Here is an 18,615-nt window from a genome sequence, read left to right as displayed (position 1 = left end):
TCAGTTAAACTTCTCTTGTCCTCAAGCCCCTAGTTTAGCTCGCATTTTCCCTGAAACACTTGTCTCTGCGGTATCCTGGGTGAATGTGCAGCTTTCACAGTTAGCATAGATGTCGTACAAATATTGTGCATAAACCAGGTCTGTTCTCCGTGCCAGATGCAGATGCTCTGGGCCCAGGGACACGCTGGCACGTGGCTCTTTTTAAGAACTTTTACTGATTGAGGGCCATGCTTACTTTTCAGTCCTAAAATCTCTCTGGTGCTTCTTCCTACGCGATTCTTTGTATTTTTCAGGTCTAAAAGGGAAAATGTGAAGACAGGAGTGAAACCGGACGCGGCCGACCCGGAGCCAGAGGGACTCACACTCCTGGTCCCCGACATCCAGAGGACGGCCGAGATCGTGTGCTCGGCCACCACCAGTCTGCGGCGGGCCAGCCAAGGTGCGTCTGGTCCCCCTGCTCCGGTTCACTTCCTGGCCACTGCATTTAAAAACGTCCCTCTGCCTAGATGGCGTGAGGCGAGCCGCTGTACCTCAAATTCTGTTCGATGTCCATTTTGCAAGTCAGTTATGAACAGTCTCTTCGTTTTGAAATGTTTCAACTGAGCTACGTAGAATTGCTAAGAAGGACTCCATTAGCGGCCAGCCAGCGTCTTGCCTGTCTCTTACTGCCCCGAGAGTCCTGTAATTGGAGGGTGACAAAGCGGTCCCTGGGGAAGAGTCACGAGAACCCCCAGCCTGGCAAATTTCTCTGCCCTCCCGCCCTTAGCTCTAGACCATGGATGAGAATTTAGTAGAAATTGGCATTTTTTTTATAGCTTATAGAAGGTATAAATGGACCTGAGTCACTTACCATTTTATCTCTGCTGTGGATGAAACCGAGTTGGTGGTTCAAGCTGTCACGTTGATAAGTTCCGTTGATGAAAAATAAAAGTCTCTCATTCTTATCGAGTCACAATAGTGAGAATTGCCAAGAGCTTGGTGGGTGTTATGGTTTTGGAGTTCACATTTTGAAACGTAGAAGTTGATTGTGTTTTCTTTTAGTTTTCTAAGAATGTTGACTTAACGCTGTTTATCTTGAAATATTAAATAACAGAAAAAAAACTAGGTGAATACTCAAAGAAGGTGGCTATGAAACCCAAACCTTTATCAGTATTGAAATCACTTGAAGAAAAATACGTGGCTGTTATGAAGAAATTACAGTTTGGTAAGTTTTGGATTACATTTTTAAGTTGTACTACTCAGTTACTGCTTTAAAGACTTAAGTTTCTAACACGCATTGCTCGTTATTTTGTTATTTGATAAATACGATGGCTTCTATCTTTTTAATTCGTGTCTCTGTAGTTACGCTTACGTACTGTATCCTGTCCAGATCAGTGACAGAAGGAACCGAATGTCTAGGGAGGGCTCGCAGTGGCTCCATTTCACTGCGGCTTGGTTTGAAGGAAGCCAAAACCTGGAGCTTGTTTATATGCCGTTTTCAAAGAAAACATCTCCCCTGAGGTTGCTCTTGGAAGTGTAGCTACGCATAGTTCCCTTTCTGTGTTGAGACTCCTTGGGTCGGAGCGTGCTGGGACATCGGTCTCCCGCGTAGGTGACCACGGCGGGGGCAGGGACATCAGCGTCCCGCACCTACGGGCCCAGGTTTTGTCGATGCCTGTTGCCCTTAACCCGCTGGCTTTCTGTCCTTGCAGATCATTCCAAAGTGTTTTGTACCCAAGTGGGCACGTTCTGAGTGCCCGAAACATTGATTTTTTTTTTAAATTGTTTTTCTCTTTTACCAAATAACTTGAAAGACTGTACTGCTTTTTTTTTTTTTTGACTCCTTACTTAAAATTGTGGTGTAACCTGGGAGATTGCTGACCAAGCTCTTGAGTGTAAGGTGGTCTTCACAGCGGCCTGAATGGGCTCCGCCTAGTGACCCAGAGTGTTGGGGACATGGGCCAGCCGCCCGCTTCCGACTCCCCCCCCTTTTTTTTTCCTTTTTGGGTCACACCCGGTGATGTACAGGGGTTGTTACTTCTGGCTCTGCACTCAGGAGTTACTCCTGGAGGTGCTCGGGGGACCATGTGGGATGCTGGGAATCGAACCTGGGTCCGCTGCTTGCAAGGCAAACACCCTCCCCTCTGTGCTGTCGCTCCAGTCGCCTGCTTCCAGCCTTTTAATCCACGCTTGGCGTTGGGAGAGTGAACCCACGTTCCTCTCATTCATTCCGTACTGTGGGTCTCTGTGACTGTGACAGCAAGTGCCGGAATGCTATCTGCTCCCGGCTTGGAATCGCAAAACTCTGACCGACCGCAGATGTGAGGGCCGCAAAGGTGGTCAGCGGATGGGGCGCTTGGCCAGCATGTCGCTCACCTGGGTTTGGTCCGTGGCACCACATGTGGGCCCCAGAACATTACCCGGAGTGTGACTCCAAACCAAAGAGCCGGGTGAACAGTAAACCTATTGGGGAAACCAGGTGTAGCCCTCGGCGCGTGTGTCTGGCTCCCGAGACTCGAGGGCGCCTCGGGGCTGGGAGCGGCAGGAGCAGGCACAGGAGCGGGACCGAGTCCTGGGATTTCTGCTTCAGGATTTTAAATGGTTCCTCCTTTCTGCATGCCGCTTGTCTCACCATTGTGCTTTTGGTTTCCTGCGTTGGTTTTGCTTTTGCTGGCAGCAACAGCTGGCCATGCTCATTCATTCTGCCCTAGGCTCAGTACCTGCGGGGCAAGTTATTTCAGCATTGAACCTTTGTCCTTGAGAAGCTCTGTCTTCAGAAAATATTTTATTATTATTATTCTTTTTGCTTTTTGGGTCACACCCGGCAATGCACAGGGGTTCCTCCTGGCTCTGCGCTCAGGAATTACTCCTGGCGGTGCTCAGGGGACCCTATGGGATGCTGGGAATCGAACCCGGGTTGGCCACGTGCAAGGCAAACACCCTACCCGCCAGCATGGCCAAGAGTGATTTCCTGAGTGCAGTGCCAGGAATAACCCCTGTGCATCGTTGAGCGTGACCCAAGAAGCAAAAAAAATGAATAAAACGTTGCCCAGCACTTTGGCCAGAGCTCAGGGTCAGAGGTCATGCTTCCTCATGCGAGGCCCCGAGTTGGATGCCCGGCCCCCATTGGCGCCCCTTGCTGTTGGCCATCACGCGACGCTCTGTCATTTCTTTGACCCACTCAACTCCGGCGTTTTCTGACATTTTTGGTAGATGCTGCGTTTCGGTGGGCATCCTTGCCTTGGTGCTCCCGGGATTCTCTTTCCCTTTGGGTGTCTGTGTGCAGTGGGAGGGAGGAGGGTGTTTGGGACACACCCAGTGGGCCCAGGGCTTCCCTGCAGGAGTACTCGTGCCAGTGCTCGGGGCCCTGTGCAGCAGCCCAGGGCAGGCGAGGCTTGGCCAAGTGCAGAGCAAGTGCCTCGGGCTGGCCCTCCGGCTCCTGGCATCGTTCCCTGTGGCAGATTAAGAAAGGAATTGCCAGGGCAGGCAAGAGGCATATCTTTGCAATCGCGGGGAGCCATCTGGGCTGCCGGGCACTGCCGTTCTCCCTGGACGCTCTCCCTAGCCATGGCACTTGGCTTTTAAAATTTTACTGCTTTACATTGTTGGTTAACAACTTGATAAAATACAATCTGGCCGTGAGAACATAGCGTGGATTCAGTTTGAGATAGATTTCTGGCTTTTTTTTTTTGCTAGAAGTGTTATTTGAACCCGGGTCTGGTGCAGGCAAGGCCGTTGACTAGGGCACATGTCCGCGGCCCTGTTTTGCGCGTTGCCCGTTCTGCGTTCCGTCCCGTCGCGCCAGCACAGACCCACGGGCGCCCTGTGGGCTCACACACACCAGCCAGCCGCTGCCCGTGCAGCTCTGTGATCTGGGCGGACAGTATGATTGGTTTCTGATTTTTGTCTGTGTAACAACTATCCTCCATTCTGGTGTTTTCTTTTTTTCCCCTCCCTTTTTTTTTTTAGTGCCTTTTTTTTTTTTTAAATCTTCTTCTTCTTCTAGATACATTTGAGATGGTTTCTGAAGACGAGGATGGCAAGTTGGGTTTTAAAGTGAATTACCACTACATGTCTCAGGTGAAAAACGCCAACGATGCCAACAGCGCCGCCAGGGCCCGGCGCCTGGCCCAGGAAGCCGTGACCCTGTCCACCTCGCTGCCCCTCTCGTCTTCGTCCAGCGTGTTCGTGCGCTGCGACGAGGAGCGCCTGGACATCATGAAGGTAGGGCCCCGCTGGCCGCTCGCCACAGCAGACAAGGGCCCCTTGGCCTGGGGGTGGGCGCGGGGGGGTTCAGTGTCCAGGGCTTGGCCCTCTTGGCAGGACCATGGCTGGAAGAAAGCTTAGGCTGGGTGTGGTCTGTCAAGTGCCCGGGAAGCGTCAAATGTTTCTCTCCGGTCATCAGAGATGTCAATCGGCCATCAGTGTTTGTCCCTGGCTGGCAGCGGGATGCACCTTAAAGATTATGGTGCAGCGGCAGCCCGGTGCACCTTGTGTCTCAGTGCCGGGATCACCTGGTCTCGGGAGCGGGGCTTGGTGCGCTGCGGGGACCCTCAGCTGTGGCGCCTGGCGGCGGGCGGGGTCCTGTCTCAAGGCGTGTGGTCGAGGTCGCTGTCCATCTTTCTGACACTCGTGGCTGGAGCCCTCACCTTGCCCGTGGCACTGTGTGGGCTCTGCTCCTGGCGGCCACCCTCCTGCAGAAACCTCAGGTGCCGGTCTGTTTCTCCCAGTTGGGCGTGCGTGCGTGTCCACACGTGCGTCCTGTGTGCGCGAGGAGCCCCTCGCGTCACGCCTGCGTGTCCTTGGCAAGCCAGCAACCCAGCCTGCGTTTGTGCTTGCCCCCAGGTTCTGATCACTGGCCCAGCCGACACCCCTTACGCAAACGGCTGCTTTGAGTTCGATGTGTATTTCCCTCAAGATTACCCCAGTTCGCCGCCGCTCGTGAATCTCGAGACGACAGGCGGCCACAGCGTGCGGTTCAACCCCAACCTCTACAACGACGGCAAGGTACTGGGTAGCGGGAGAGTGTGTCTGGGCATCTCCGGCCTGCCTGTCTGTGGGGATGGGGCACTGCAGAACGAGCCTGTCCCTGCCGCCGCCCGCGCGTCGCTTCCTGGGCTTTGTGTTCAATGCTGCTGCGCTGGGCCGATGCCAAGAGCTGCTTTCTCCCCTGGTTTCTTGTAGGGAATCCTGACACCCCCAGGACCCTTGCGGGGGTCTGTGTGCTCATCCCAGCCCCGACTTTATGTCTGAGCAAGGTTTTATATCTATATGGACTCACCCTCCCAACTAAAGTAATATTTTTAATAACTTGAATAAGGAGGCAATATTAAATCTGATAACATTAAACGATATTCCATTATCAAAATTGAATAAATTTTGAGATTTGGGGAAAAATAACATCTTTTTGTTGCTTTTTTTTTTTTTTGAGGGGGTGCATTTGGGGGGTGTCACTCCGGGCTCACAGCTCCAAGATCCCTCCTGGCAGCCCTGGGATCAGTCTGGCCGGCCGCTGGTGTGTTTTTATTTTGTTTGTTTTTTAAAGCTTTTTGGGTCATACCCAGCAATGCAGTGGCTCTGCACTCAGGAATTATTCCTGGAGGTGCTCGGGGGACAGTATAGGGTGCTGGGAATCGAACCCGGGTCAGCTGCATGCAAGGCAAATTCCCTCCCCGCTGTGCTATCGCGCCAGCTGCCTTCCCCTCTGCACTTCTCACAGTCCTGTCGCTGAAATTTTTTGTTTGTGGAAATTGTTTTCCTTTAAAGAGCGAGTGCGGCAGGAGGGGCACTTGTGTTGCTCACAGCCAGCCCAGGGTTAATCCCTGGCACCACAGAGGGTCCCCAGGCACCACCAGCTGTGAGCCGGGCCAGGTGTGGACCTAGTTGAAAATATTCCTAACAGCGTAACAGTGGTTGTGTCTTCTTCCGTTGTAAAGACATCACGGCGGGGATGCCAGCCTGTCTCCTAGGCGGACCCTAGCAGGCTCCTCTTGGCTCTTGTTTTGGGGTTTCGTGCCACGCCCAGCACTGCTCGGGGCTTACTCCCTGCTCTGAGCTCAGGGGTGATGCCGGCAGAACTTGGGGGCCTGGGTCCCCTGGTCAGCCACTTGCTCAGCGGGCGCCTTAACCACTGGGCCATCTCTTTCGCCCTAAACGATCTCTTTGAGAACGTGCTCGCGTTTCGTTCCATTTGCTGTGCGGCAGTTTGGCTCGGGGAGACGGCGTCTTTCCCGGTGCAGGTCTCACGCTCTTCGCCCCTCCCGCAGGTCTGCTTAAGCATCCTGAACACGTGGCACGGGAGGCCGGAGGAGAAGTGGAACCCGCAGACCTCGAGCTTTTTGCAAGTAAACAAATTTCATTGGCAGTTTTGCTTAGAAAATAGTCACGGGGGCCTTTTAAATGTTTGTCTAATACCCGAGGACACAAATAGTAAAAGATAGACGTTAAGGAGATTCATTGGCATAAAGTCCATGCAGTGAAAGCCACCTGAATTTTAGAATCTTGAGTCGGAGCATTTCCTCAGAGTTGCCCTTTGCTAGGGGTTGACCCGTGGGACTGGGGGGCCCCCTTGGGTGTGCGTGGGGGTTGCTGGTGCCAGAACCCGGGCTGGGCTCAGCTGCTTGCAGGAAGGGCTGTTGGCTTCTGTTTCACAGCCATAGGGGGCTGAAGTCAAAGCCAGGGGCCACTGGGAGACCTAAAACACTATCGAGCAGCCTGGCAAATACCTTCAGACGCTTTGTCTTAACACGACCTTAGTGAAGTGTAGAAGACTTAAGTGTGTTAATAACAAGAGTTACTTTTGGCTTTTCCATCCGTATTTCTATATAATAGTTGAAGTACAAACTTACTAGACAGTGTTCAGTAAAGAAGACACTGAACTCGCTCAGCTGTGCTCACGAAAGTCACTCTGCCAGGATTCCTTTCCGACTTTCTGCTTTTGAGTGAAAGGAATCACTGTATCACCTGTCGTCCTGTCGTTCATTGATTTGCTCGAGCAGGCGCCAGTAACGTCTCCATTTGTCCCTGTTATGCGCTAGTATAGCCCGATGGTTATTGGAAGCTCTTTCAGGGTCAGGGGAATGAGGGCCTTCATTGTTACTGTTTTTTGGCATATCGAGTACGTCATGAGTAGCTTACCAGGCTCTGCCGAATGAAAGGAAGAGATGAAAAAAATGATTCTTTCAGATCCCCTCGGGATGGCATATGAGTTTTCCTCTCCCCCTCAGGCCTCCCAAGTAGCTCTCAGAGCCCTGCGGTATCGGGTTCACCCGGGCCTCAGGCGCCAGGCGTGTGGAGCCACAGCCTGGCCGTGGGTCACTGTGTCTGCGGCTCCAGGTCTGAAGCACTGCATCTAGTCCGTGGTGCTGCCTTTCGAAGATTTCTTTCTCCTTTGGTTACGCCATAGGTTTCTTATCCAGCAGTAACTGACTTCGTAATAGTCTGAACCGTGTAACTTTTACACAGTTCCAGTTGTGCTTAGAACTGTGGGTCAAGAGTGATTCCATGCTGGGGCCGGAGCAGTCGGAAGCTGGTAAGATGCTTGCCTTGCATGCGGCTGGACGGATTTCAGTCCTCAGCCCCAGAGCTGGTCCCTCGAACCCCAGCAGGAGTGATCCCTGAGCCAGAGCCGGGGGAGGCCTGAGCACAGCTCGGCGTGGTCCCCAAATACGAAAGAATGATTGCCTTTCCTCGGGGTCAGATGGAGGGTCATGCTCACGTGACTTACTTTTCACATCGCTTACTTGCTCGACGTGTAGACTGAGTCCCGGAGGGTGGGCGCTGCTGTGGCCTTTCTCCCGGGCCCAGCGCTGCCACTGTGACTCCTGGCCCTGCGACCAGTGTAGGTGGCCCACAGGCCTTGGGCAGCAGTGATGAGAGGCAGAACAGAAGTCAACAGTTTTGTTTCAGTCAGGACCGGAGAGGTGGTACAGGGGTGACCGTGTTTACCTTGCACGCAGCCAGCCGTGGTCCACATTCGCGGTACCACCTAAGTTTCCCCGTGTCCCGTCAGTGGTGACCCCTGAGCACAGAGCCAGGAGTCAGACTTAAACACCCCTAGGTGTGGCCCAGATCCCAAAAATATGAGCGTGACAGTTCATACCTAGAAATAGCTTGTTCCAGTTGGGCATCAGTAAAGATGCCATCCTCAAGAGGAACCAGATGTAGGATTTCTGTAATCATCTGTCTCTGCGTGATTTTAAAAGTCAGCATTTGGGGCTGGAACGAAACTCCAGCGGGGAGGGTGTTTGCCTTGCACGCGGCCGACCCAGGTTTGATCCCTGCCCGGCGTCCCATAGGGTCCCCGAGCCCCGCCAGGAGTAAGCCCCGGGCATCCCCGAGTGTGGGGGCTTCGTCCTCCCGTTTACTGCCTGCTGTTCTTCCTAAACTGGAGACCCCCGAGCTGGGGGAGGTGACAGGGGCCAGGACTTGGCCTGCGGGAGATGAGGGTCAGGAGCTCAGGCACCACAGGAGGAGACTATCGCAGGGGTGACTGGGAAACCAAGGAACAGAGTGGCCACTGAAGGGGGCACCGCGACTGCCCAGGCTCAGCTTGTGGGAAACGTTCCCCGTTCCCGCATGGCCCCATGAAGAGCACCCGGCCAGCCGCAGGGCTCCGCCTTGCACACGCAGACCTGGCTCAAGGGCCACGCATGTTGCAGCTCGAGCACGGCTGGGCGTGGCCACAACGAGGAAACCAAAAGGACAAAAGAAGCAACATAGTTGGCCATGTGCGGCCGGTAACGGTGAGGCCGGATAAGACGTAGGGGTTCTTATTTGATTTTGCTTTGTTTCGTTTTGGGGTTATGCCCCGACCCGCAGGACTAGTCGAGAGAGAGAGGGCGGAAGAAGAGGGGAGAGAAGGGGAGACTGATCAAGCTCCCACTTTATTTCTCCCAAGCTGGCCTCATATAACTGATTACGTGAGGAAGAGGGCAAAATGGGGAATGAACAAAGCATGCAGATTTCCAAAAAATCATGGTGTGAGCCCTAGCGGTGGGCTCGTGGCACTTAGCCCGGGCATAGCTCAGCAACTTACACAATGTGTTTTTCAACGTTTTTCCAAGAAGAGATGAGTCTTAAATCGCAGGTCAGGCTGGACTGACACTTTGGCTCCCGGCAGGGTTACTCCTGGCTGTGCTCCTGGGGCTCACTGCAGATGCACTCAGGCACCATGGGCGTGCTGGGAGTAAACCACATGCCAGGTGACCGCCTCCCCGCGGTGCTGTCGCTCTGGCCCCAGGCTTAGTATGCTCGAGTCAGATGGGGTGCTCACGGATCGGAGAGTTCAAGAACGGAAGGTGGTGGCGCTGCGGAGATGTATACATAGTGGGCAGGGCACTCGCCAGCCTGCGGCCAACCTGGCTTCAGCCCCCCACACCTCCTCTGGTCCCCCGTGCACGGCCAGGAGTCATTCCTGAACGCAGAGCCAGGAGTGAGCCCCGAGAACAACCAGCGTGGCCCTTGGCCCAAAACAAAAAATACCCAGTTACGGCAAGACACACAGGGGGCTGGAGCCATAGTACAGCAGGGAGGGCGTTTGCCTTGCACGTGGCTGACCCGGGTTCGATTCCCAGCATCCCACGTGGTCCCCTGAGCACCGCCAAGGGTAAGTTCTGAGTGCAGAGCCAGGAGTAACTACCCCTGTGCATCACCGGATGTGAGCCAGAAAGCAAAAAAAAAAAAAAAGAAAAAGAAAAAGAAAAAGGAAAGAAAAAGAAGACACACAGATGCTCTCGCAGCTGCCCGGGCTGGGCCCGCAGCCCACCAGAGCCCCCACGTCGCGTGCAGGAGGCCCCGGCTTGAGCCCCGGACAGGAGGACGTGACAGGCGTCACGAGCAGCTTCGTCCGTCGTTCCCGGAGCGAGGAAGCAGCGGGAGCCTCGCTGTCCCCTGGCCGGGCCGCCTGTCGCTCCTCTCCGTGCGACGCCGGCCCGGCCACTCACGGGGCGTCCTTTCTCCCAGGTGCTGGTGTCCGTCCAGTCCCTCATCCTCGTCGCGGAGCCTTACTTCAACGAGCCGGGCTACGAGCGCTCCAGGGGCACGCCCAGCGGCACGCAGAGCTCCCGCGAGTACGACGGCAACATCCGGCAGGCAACGGTTAAGTGGGCGATGCTGGAGCAGATCCGGAACCCTTCCCCCTGCTTTAAGGAGGTGCGCCTGTCCCGGCCGCCTTCGGTCGCTTCCTTTTCCTTTTCTTCTCCCTTTTCGCGTTGAGGTTTTGCTCGAACTTTTCCAGTCGATTGCAAAGTAAACCAGTCCTCCAGCAGCCCAGGCAGCTTCGGGACATCACATCCTAAAAGGAGTCTGATGATTTCTGGGTGTTTCTCCTTGTTTGTGCTTTGTTTGTGGGTGGGTGTGGGGGGCCCCACTCGTTGTACTCGGGGCTTCCTCGGGGCTCGGTGCTGTGGGCTCGGGTCCATGTGGGGTGCGGGAAACCCCATCGGTACTTCTCAGTAACAACCGTCCTGGCAGGTACGGGGGAGCGGGTGATGCCCTATCCAGAGAGATGAGTTGGATTGGCATTTCTGTTAATAAGGGAACAGAGCTTCTTGCCTGCACTTGGTGGCCATCAACACAATTTTTTGGACAGGTATTCAGTTTCCATTTTATTTGATTTGGAGCCATTTGGACTCTTTTTTGGAGGGGGTATGAGGGGGTTTGGCTCCCTGGCAGTGCTCAGGGATCCCTCTTGGCCCCTACTCATCCTCACTCTGTATTCTAGCTTGAAGTTGGAAACGTGGTGCCGCTAATTGTGTTTTTTCCTCAAGATTATTTTCACTCTTTGGGTATTTTATTTCTAAGAGGATTTTGTTCTGCCCATCAAATGCCCTTGGGATTTTGCGAGAGCATTGGAACTGAATGTCTCTTCAGGTAAAATTGTGATTTTCACAATGTTACTTCTTCTGTTAATTCTTGAGTGAAAGATACCTTTTTTTTTTTAATTTTTTTTTTTTTTCGCTTTTTGGGTCACACCTGTCGATGCTCAGGGGTTTCTCCTGGCTCCTGCACTCAGGAATTTCTCCTGGCGGTGCTCGGGGGACATGTGGGATGCTGGGAATCGAACCTGTGTCGGCCACGTTGGCTGCGTGCAAGGCAAACGCCCTACCCGCTGTGCTATCGCTCCAGCCCCCCACCTTCCCATTTTTTGTATTTTTCTTTTTGTTTGATTTGCTGCTGTGTGTTTTGGAGCCAGGCCAGCACTGCTGAGGGTTTCCTCTTGGTCCTGTGCTCAGGGACCACTCCTGGAGGCCTTGGGGAACCACAGGGGATGTTGAGGATGGAACCCGGGTTGGCCCCATGCAGGGCAGTTGCCTCCCGGCTGTCCACTCTCTCTAGCCCCTCTTGTTTTTTTTTAAATGTAGGAGTACAGCTATTTAGTCAGCCGTTAATTAAGCAGATTGAATTGGGCACGAACTCCACATGACTTTTTTTTTCCCCATAATGTTAATTTTATTATTATTATTTTTTTAATCACCGTGAGATCTAGTTACAAAGCTTTCCTGTTTGAGGTTCAGTCATCCAATGATCAAACACCCACCCCCACCCCCTCCACCAACCAGTGCACATTCTCTACCACCAGTGTCCCCAGCGTGCCCCCATCCCGCCCCTCCCCCTGCCTCTGTGGCAGACAGTCTCCCCATAATACTCCTGGGATTCTAAAATTTTAGATAACTAGAGGCTGGAGAAATCTGCAGCAAGCGGCTCGGTTCGGAGATTCTTTTGTGTGTCTCTGGGCCATTGGCTCCTCTTTTTTTTTTTTTTTTTTTAAATTTTAGTCGTGCCTTAAACTTCATAGCATACAAGCCTCTCGCCTGGGCGCAGCTTAGCTTAGGGTTCTCTGGGTTGGTGCCCGTCGGGCAGGTTTCCTGATCGTCTCCGCGTTGACCCGTCCCCTCACTGAGGACTGCCGGGAGCAGGCGCGGGTCTCGCCGGAAGCTGCCGTCGCTGCGTTTCGGGTCTGACGCGAGCCCCTCCTGTCCCTGGCTGCCCGGCAGGTCATACACAGACACTTCTACTTGAAGCGCGTGGAGATCATGGCCCAGTGCGAGGAGTGGATCGCGGACATCCAGCAGTACAGCAGCGACAAGCGGGTGGGCCGGACCATGTCGCACCACGCGGCCGCGCTGAAGGTGAGTGTGGGCGGGCGCCGCCTCCCCCGAGTCCACTCCTCCCGCACGGAGGGGCTGGCCCCGACGCCAAGAGTGAGTGCAGGACCCGGAGTCCGGCACGGAGGCTGCTGCTGCCCGCAAGGCCGCCCTTGCTGCCTGGCACCGGAGTCGGGGTTTGGTCCCCTCGCTGGTCACCCCGCTTCCTGGCCTGAGCCTACTGGGCCAACCTGCCTTTCTCTTAACTCTTTTTTTTTTTTTTTTTTGCTTTTTGGGTCACACCCGGTGCTACACAGGGGTTACTCCTGGCAGTGCTCTGGGGATCAAACCCGGGTTGGCTGCGTGCACGGCAAACGCCCTGTCCCTTGTGCTGTCGCTCCAGCCCTCTCTTAATTCTTGTTCTCCGACATTATCTTCCCTCTCAGTTGCTTCCATTTTTGTAGCTCTGTTCGAAAGTGGTTAGCTGACGACAACACGGGTTTGTTCGTGTCTTATGTGGCATGTTCACTGTCCCGTTAGGTACGGAAGTATTTGTGATTGTACAGCCAAGTGGGAGCTGGGCTTGCTTTAAAGTCCAGTAAGCGGGGAGGTCCTTTGGCTTTGGGGCGGCAGCTGGCCTGAGCGGGTCTGGGGGCCCTGTCCCCACCGAAGGCGGCGCGTCAGGCTGCTGCTGGCGATTTGCTTTCTTGGGTTTTGAGCCTGGGTGTGTCCTCCCCTCACTGATTGCTTAACATTTAGTGTTTCTCTTCCCTCCATTATTTCCTTTCAGAATTATTTGTCTTGGGGGCTGGAGCGATAGCACAGTGGGGAGGGCGTTTGCCTTGCACACAGCCGACCTGGATCCCGTCTCTGGCATCTCTTATGGTCCCCAGAGCACTGCCAGGAGTAACCCCTGAGCATTGCCGGGTGTGTGACCTAAAAAGCAAAAAAAATGAAAAAAGAATTCTCTTGGCTGTCCTTTCAGCCCTCCTGAAGCTGCTCAGGCCGTGGCAGCAGGGATGGAACCTGAGCTGCCGCAAACCCAGCAGCGTCCCTGTCCTTCGGCCGCGTGGGCGGTGCTCGAGGCTGACTCCTGGCTCTGCACTCCGAGGTCACTCCTGCTGGTGCTCGTGGGACCTTAGAGGATGCCAGGCCCGTCCCTACGGAAAGGGACAAAGCAAGTGCCTTACCCGCTGTGCTGTGGCTCTGACTCATGTCTCCCTGGTCCTTAAAACCTCTTAAAAAAATCACGCCATGATCAGGAGCTGTGTGCAAGGCAACTTCTGGGGAGCGCCCCTCCACCCCCCCTTACCCCCCACCCGCCAGACAGCGTAAATAGAGCTGGGCGGCCCGAGGCCGTGTCCGACACAGTGATGCTCTGCTCTCACCAAGGCTCCCCGCTGTTCTCTGTGTGCGTGTGGGGCCCGGGGTCACCTGTGCATTGCGGGAGTGACCTCTGCACACCGCTGGAGAAAGCCCCAAATCCCGGGCAGAAACATGACTCAGGCCTCGAGATAGGACAGTGAGCAGAGCTGTCACCTTGTACCGTGGCCAGCTCCTGTTTCCCCACTGCCACGTGCGGTGCCCTGAGTGCAGCCGGAGTGACCTTGAGCCCAGTCAGATCTGGCACGCCTGTTGGTGTTCCCCACTTCTCCCTCTGCTGCCTGTTCGCCGCACATCTTGAGTGGCCTCCTGTGGAGGTCCGACTGTCTTTCCCTGCTCACACCCTCACGGTCTGCTGTGGTAGGTCCGACTGTCTTTCCCACGCACACCCTCATTGGCTTCCTGACCCCGTTGGCCGGTGTCCCGCAGATGGTTTCCCGGGAAATCCCTCTCCCCAGCCGGCCCGCCTTCACCGCGCTCAGGGTGGAAGGCTGTAGCAGCGCCTGACTGTGCCGGGAAGGACTCGTCTTCCCGTGCCCGCCCCGCTCTCATCCTTCTCTCGCTGTTACGCTGCTGTCTTCCCCGTTCACAGTGGGAGGGAAGTTGGAGCTTTGGACTCAGCCTGTCAAGGGACTTTGCATCCTTGCCGGTGGCTGCAGGGGGAGCCCAGGCGGGTGGGCCACACCCTGTGCTACTCCGGGGCTGTTTCCAGGTCTGACTTCGGGAGAGACCCTGACAGTGTCTGGGGAACCCTCTGTCCCGTCAGCCGCCTTCAAGGCGTCAGGAACGCCTGTACCGTCTCCAGGGCCCCTGTATTCTCTTGTTTTGCGTCTTGGTTCCTCTGTGAAGTCAGATTATATTTTCTTACTCTCATGATTTTTTATTGTTGGTGTTCCGTAAAGTCCCTGCAACATAAAACCGGTTCTGTACATGTTGGTCAGTGTCTTTGAAAGTCAGCGGCTGACTTTGAAACCTGATGACTTTACAAAGCCAGTGACAGCGATATTTGAGTGTTTTTTTTTAGCAGGATTATGGATGAAACTTCGCATCATCTCTGAAACCCAAACCCAAACTGCTTTCCTTCACCATCTCTCTGATCATCTCTAAGTGATACAGAACCAATCCGTCAGCATCTTTGTTTGCTTAAATTCAAGAAATCTCCCCATGCATTTATTTCTGAGGGTTGTTCCCAGCGTTCAATGAAACATCTTTCGTGCATATGTTTTGTAGGGTGGAGTTTCTTGTCCCTTAAGTAGCAGCGGGTTAGTAGTTCCTGCCTTCCTGGCGGTGCTCGGGGGAGGGGACCGTGCGGGCTGCCAGGGGTCGAACCTGGGCCGGCCGCCAGCCGGGCCAGCGCCCTCCCTGCCGCACTATCGCTCCGGCCCCGGGGGGAGCCGGGATCGGTTCCGTTCTGGCGTGGGGCGGCTTGGGCCATGCTCGGGGCTCACAGCCCCGGAGCTGTGGCTGGCCGGTGACCCGCCCTCCCTCCCCACAGCGCCACACGGCTCAGCTGCGGGAGGAGCTGCTCAAGCTGCCCTGTCCCGACGGCCTGGACCCCGACGCCGCCGCCGACACCGCCGAGCTGTGCAGCGCCACGGCGGGGCCCGAGGAGACACTGCTGCCCGAGCAGGGCAGGGCCAGCGGCAGCAAAGACCTCCCCGGCGACTTCCAGCTCTGAGCGCGTGGACACGGACCTCGTGGGCACGACGGCTCCGAAGCACAAGCCAAATATGTCACTGTTTGTATGTAAGAAACCGATGATGTGCGAGGGGACGCGTGGGGCCCGGCCCACGCCCTGCAGGAGACCCCGCGGACTCGCAGCGGTCTTTCATTTACTGTACCAGAGTGGAAACTTTTTTGTGCTTTTTTTTTTTTTTCCCGATTGTGAGAACCACTGATTGGTCTGTTCGGCAAATTTGTGTATACGAAGACGCGGATAAATCACTGAACTACAAGGGGAGCTACCTTAGGAAAGAATGTTTACTGAATGTTTATTATTATTATTTTTTTTTTTACTGTAGAGTGAGGGGTTGTTAACAAAGGATATATATTGGTCATTCTTACAACCGCTATTTAAAGTCGGCCCCGTTTCACGGAATTGGGTCTGTCTGGCCACACCTTCATGCTTCTGTCTGACTTCTGAAGACCTCTTACGTACACTTCAATAAAAGTTACATGGACATACTCCCTGTTTTTTGATTTACTGATACATTTTTTAAATGGTAAATCTGCCATAAAATGCATTATAGATGGAAAACTTGCACTTGTATGGATGAATTTATTACATTCAACGTATTTAATTTTATGCCTTCTAATTCTAAGACGCAGAAAGAAAATAAATGAACATGATTTTATTCTATGCCAACATTTGGGCCTCTGGGTGCATTTGTTCTTTGAATTGAAGCCTCCGAGACGCAGCGGCCAAGTTGCACAGCGACCCTGCACCCGTTACCCCAGAGCACCCCGGAACCGGGGCATGTCCCGTGCCTGCCGGTCAGCCCCATCTGGGACCCCAGGGGACGCGAAGGCCACCCCTCGGCCCCTTTCCCGTTTTGTCCGTCTCTGTCTCTCTGTGTCTGTTTCTGTCTGTCCCTCCCCCCCAAGATAGAGGAAGCCCCTCGCAGCACCCTCTGCCGCAGGGGGCCAGTGGGGCAGCCTGGGGGCTTCTTGTCCCTTAGACCCTCAGGGACCATGCCAAGGTGCAGACCACGGGACGTCCTGCGTTAGTGGCTTCTCTCTGGGCTTTCCTTCTGGTGCCAGAAACAGGCGCACGGCCCCCCTCCCATGCACACAAGTGCCGTCCACCTGAGCTGCGTCCCCAGCCCAAATGGTCTTCTCCTGTGCAGGAGCGGGGCGGCCTTTGGGTCACCCCCTGCAGTGCGTGGTTGCTCCTGGCCCCGCTGCCAAGGGCCAGCAAGTGGTGCCAGCAGCTGCCCGCCCCAAGCCCGACGGGAAGCCGCATCTCCCCGGGGAAGACTCGAGAAAAGGAAGCCCAAGGTCAGGACTAAAAGGTCTGGCTCCTGTTCTTGAAGGACCGCCGCCAGAATTAACACTTGAGCAGATGACGCACAAGCGGGTCCTTCGGAACCCAGACCGGACCTGGCACACTCCTTTTTTCCATCCACCAGGTGAAAGCAGCGCTCTGTACCGCACCTGCAGCTGCCTACACGCTTCGTGGCGCTTCCTGCGCTGCCCGGCCCTCTGGTCCCTGAGCTGTCCCAGGGTTCTGTGGGAGCCCCGAGGAGGGACCTTCTCGGACCCAGCGCTCTTGGGCAGAGGTCCGGGAAGGCTGTGAAAGGCAGAAGCTGCCACTTGCCAGGCACGGCAGCGTCCCACGCAAGGAGAGCAAGTGAACCTGACACTCATGGCCCAGCGTGAGGTCACGGCTTTGGCGGGGCAGGGGCTGGAGAAACAGTTGCCACCCGGAGTCTGTGCTGGCCGTTTTGAGGTGGCAGTAAAGCCCCGTGGCCCTGGAGCCCCGGATGTTGCTAGAACTGGGGGGAGGTTAGAAGTTTCAAGATGATCCTGCGACTCCCTGCAGCCAGGTCCCAAGGGGAACAGTGTGAGGGGCGGGAAGGTGCCCACTGATGTGTGTGGTGTGGCATGAGTGCGGGCTGAAGAGCCTGGGGAGGATGGGTACCGACCCGTCTTCCAAGGAGGCCGCACGCAGCATGCATGGCCAAGAGGATCCGAAGGAATCCAAAACCAACGGAACCAAACGGCCGGTTCAAAACACCCAGCACGACTGTCTTCTAAAGAAGTGTTGCGGGCCAGAGAGATAGCACAGCGGGTAGGGCGTTTGCCTTGCATGCGGCCGACCCGGGTTCGAATCCCAGCATCCCATAGGGTCCCCAGAGCACCACCAGGAGTAATTCCTGAGTGCATGAGCCAGGAGTGACCCCTGAGCATCACCGGGTGTGACCCTAAAAGAAGAAAAAAAACACGTTGCCATCCCACGGTGGCCCACCGGGCCGAGCAGGTGCTGCCGGAGTTTGCCTTGGCCCTGCCATCTGGCAGAGAAGTGCAGTGAGACATGCGCCAGGAAAGGTGGTGAGGTGGCGGGAGCCAGGCTACGGTGCTGGGGCGTTGGCGGGAGGCGGCTGATCCCCAGGGCCAGGTACGGTCCCAGGACTCCCGACAGGAGTGATGCCTCAGTCACTCCGGGTTTGGCCCCAGAACCAAGAAAAAAAGACTGGGTAGACCGTGCATTGAATCTGAGCACCTCACTTCTCTTGTGTGGGTGCTCAATGCCGGCACGTTACCCCCTCTCTCTCCCGCTCCCTTGCCCCCAGCTGCCCTTTAAGATCCTGGTGCCAGGCACAGGATTAAGACCTGACCCGGGTAGCGCCAGGGGTGAGTGGGCAGCACCCCGCAACCCGGAGTGGGTCCTTGGTGCGCCCTGGCCAGGAAAGCGGCCTGTGGCGGCCAGACCCCGGCGGTGCAGGGGGAAGAGTCAGGACCCCCATCCCCAGGGGCTTTCCTCTGCCGGGAACCCAAGTGCGGTGCCCAGTGGTGGTGACGGCAGTGAGGACCCCTGTCAGTCCACGAGGAGGCCGGCCCCGCTTCCCGGCCGAGGCTGCGGGGGTCCCGGGCGGACCGACGCGAGCATCTCGCCTGGCTCCCGGGGTGGGTGGGGGGTCCCCGGGGCGGGCTCTCCCTGCACTCGCAGCTGCATCCCACCCCGGGGTGCTTTTGCTCCTCGGCGGGCCTGGCACCCGGGATAGCCCACTTCTCTACACCTCGGTCATCCGGGAGCCCCCTGGCGCCGCCAGGGTCGCCCCCCACGCTCCACTCTGGGGCGGCGGGAGGAGGATGCCCTCGGACCCCGCGGGCGCAAGCCGGGCAGGGAGGCAGCTGGACGCCCGGAAATAAGAGGCGGATCCCGGAAGCGCCGACCTCGTGGGCCCGCCCCGGGGGCGGGGCCAGCGGCCGCCCCGCCCAATCCCCGCGCCGGGCGGGGCGTCCCCCGCGGGCCTGCGCGGCACCGAGCGCGCTGATTGGCCCCCGGGGCGGAAGCCGCGCGGGTGGGCTTTTTCCCAGGGTGCCTCGCGCAGCCGTCATGGCCGCGCCCTGGCCCCGGTCTCCGCACGTGGGGGCGTAGCCGCCCCGAGCGTCCTGCGTCCACTCCGGCCTCGGTGGGCCCTCGGGAGAGCCGCCCGCTCCCGCC

At 56.2% G+C, this 18,615-nt stretch overlaps 1 protein-coding gene across 2 annotated transcripts in view; it reads left to right on the top strand.

Annotated features, from left to right (window-relative positions):
• BIRC6 (baculoviral IAP repeat containing 6) overlaps positions 1-15,815 on the top strand; it is a 154,171-nt gene extending 138,356 nt beyond the window's left edge. For both annotated transcript variants that reach the window (XM_056128023.1, XM_056128017.1), the window contains exons 67-74: positions 294-439; positions 1,094-1,204; positions 3,986-4,203; positions 4,825-4,986; positions 6,246-6,323; positions 9,943-10,131; positions 11,976-12,110; positions 14,944-15,815. In XM_056128023.1, coding sequence (XP_055983998.1) covers positions 294-439; positions 1,094-1,204; positions 3,986-4,203; positions 4,825-4,986; positions 6,246-6,323; positions 9,943-10,131; positions 11,976-12,110; positions 14,944-15,126 — 1,222 coding nt within the window. In that variant the 3' untranslated portion in view covers positions 15,127-15,815. The remainder of the gene's footprint in view (positions 1-293; positions 440-1,093; positions 1,205-3,985; positions 4,204-4,824; positions 4,987-6,245; positions 6,324-9,942; positions 10,132-11,975; positions 12,111-14,943) is intronic.
• The last annotated feature ends 2,800 nt before the right edge of the window (positions 15,816-18,615 follow it).

The sequence above is a fragment of the Sorex fumeus genome, unplaced genomic scaffold (assembly GCF_029834395.1).
Source record: "Sorex fumeus unplaced genomic scaffold, SorFum_2.1 ptg000006l, whole genome shotgun sequence".
In the NCBI taxonomy this organism is placed as follows: Eukaryota; Metazoa; Chordata; class Mammalia; order Eulipotyphla; family Soricidae; genus Sorex; species Sorex fumeus.
Note: the sequence above shows the minus strand (reverse complement) of the source record. Positions and strands in the feature narration are given on the sequence as shown.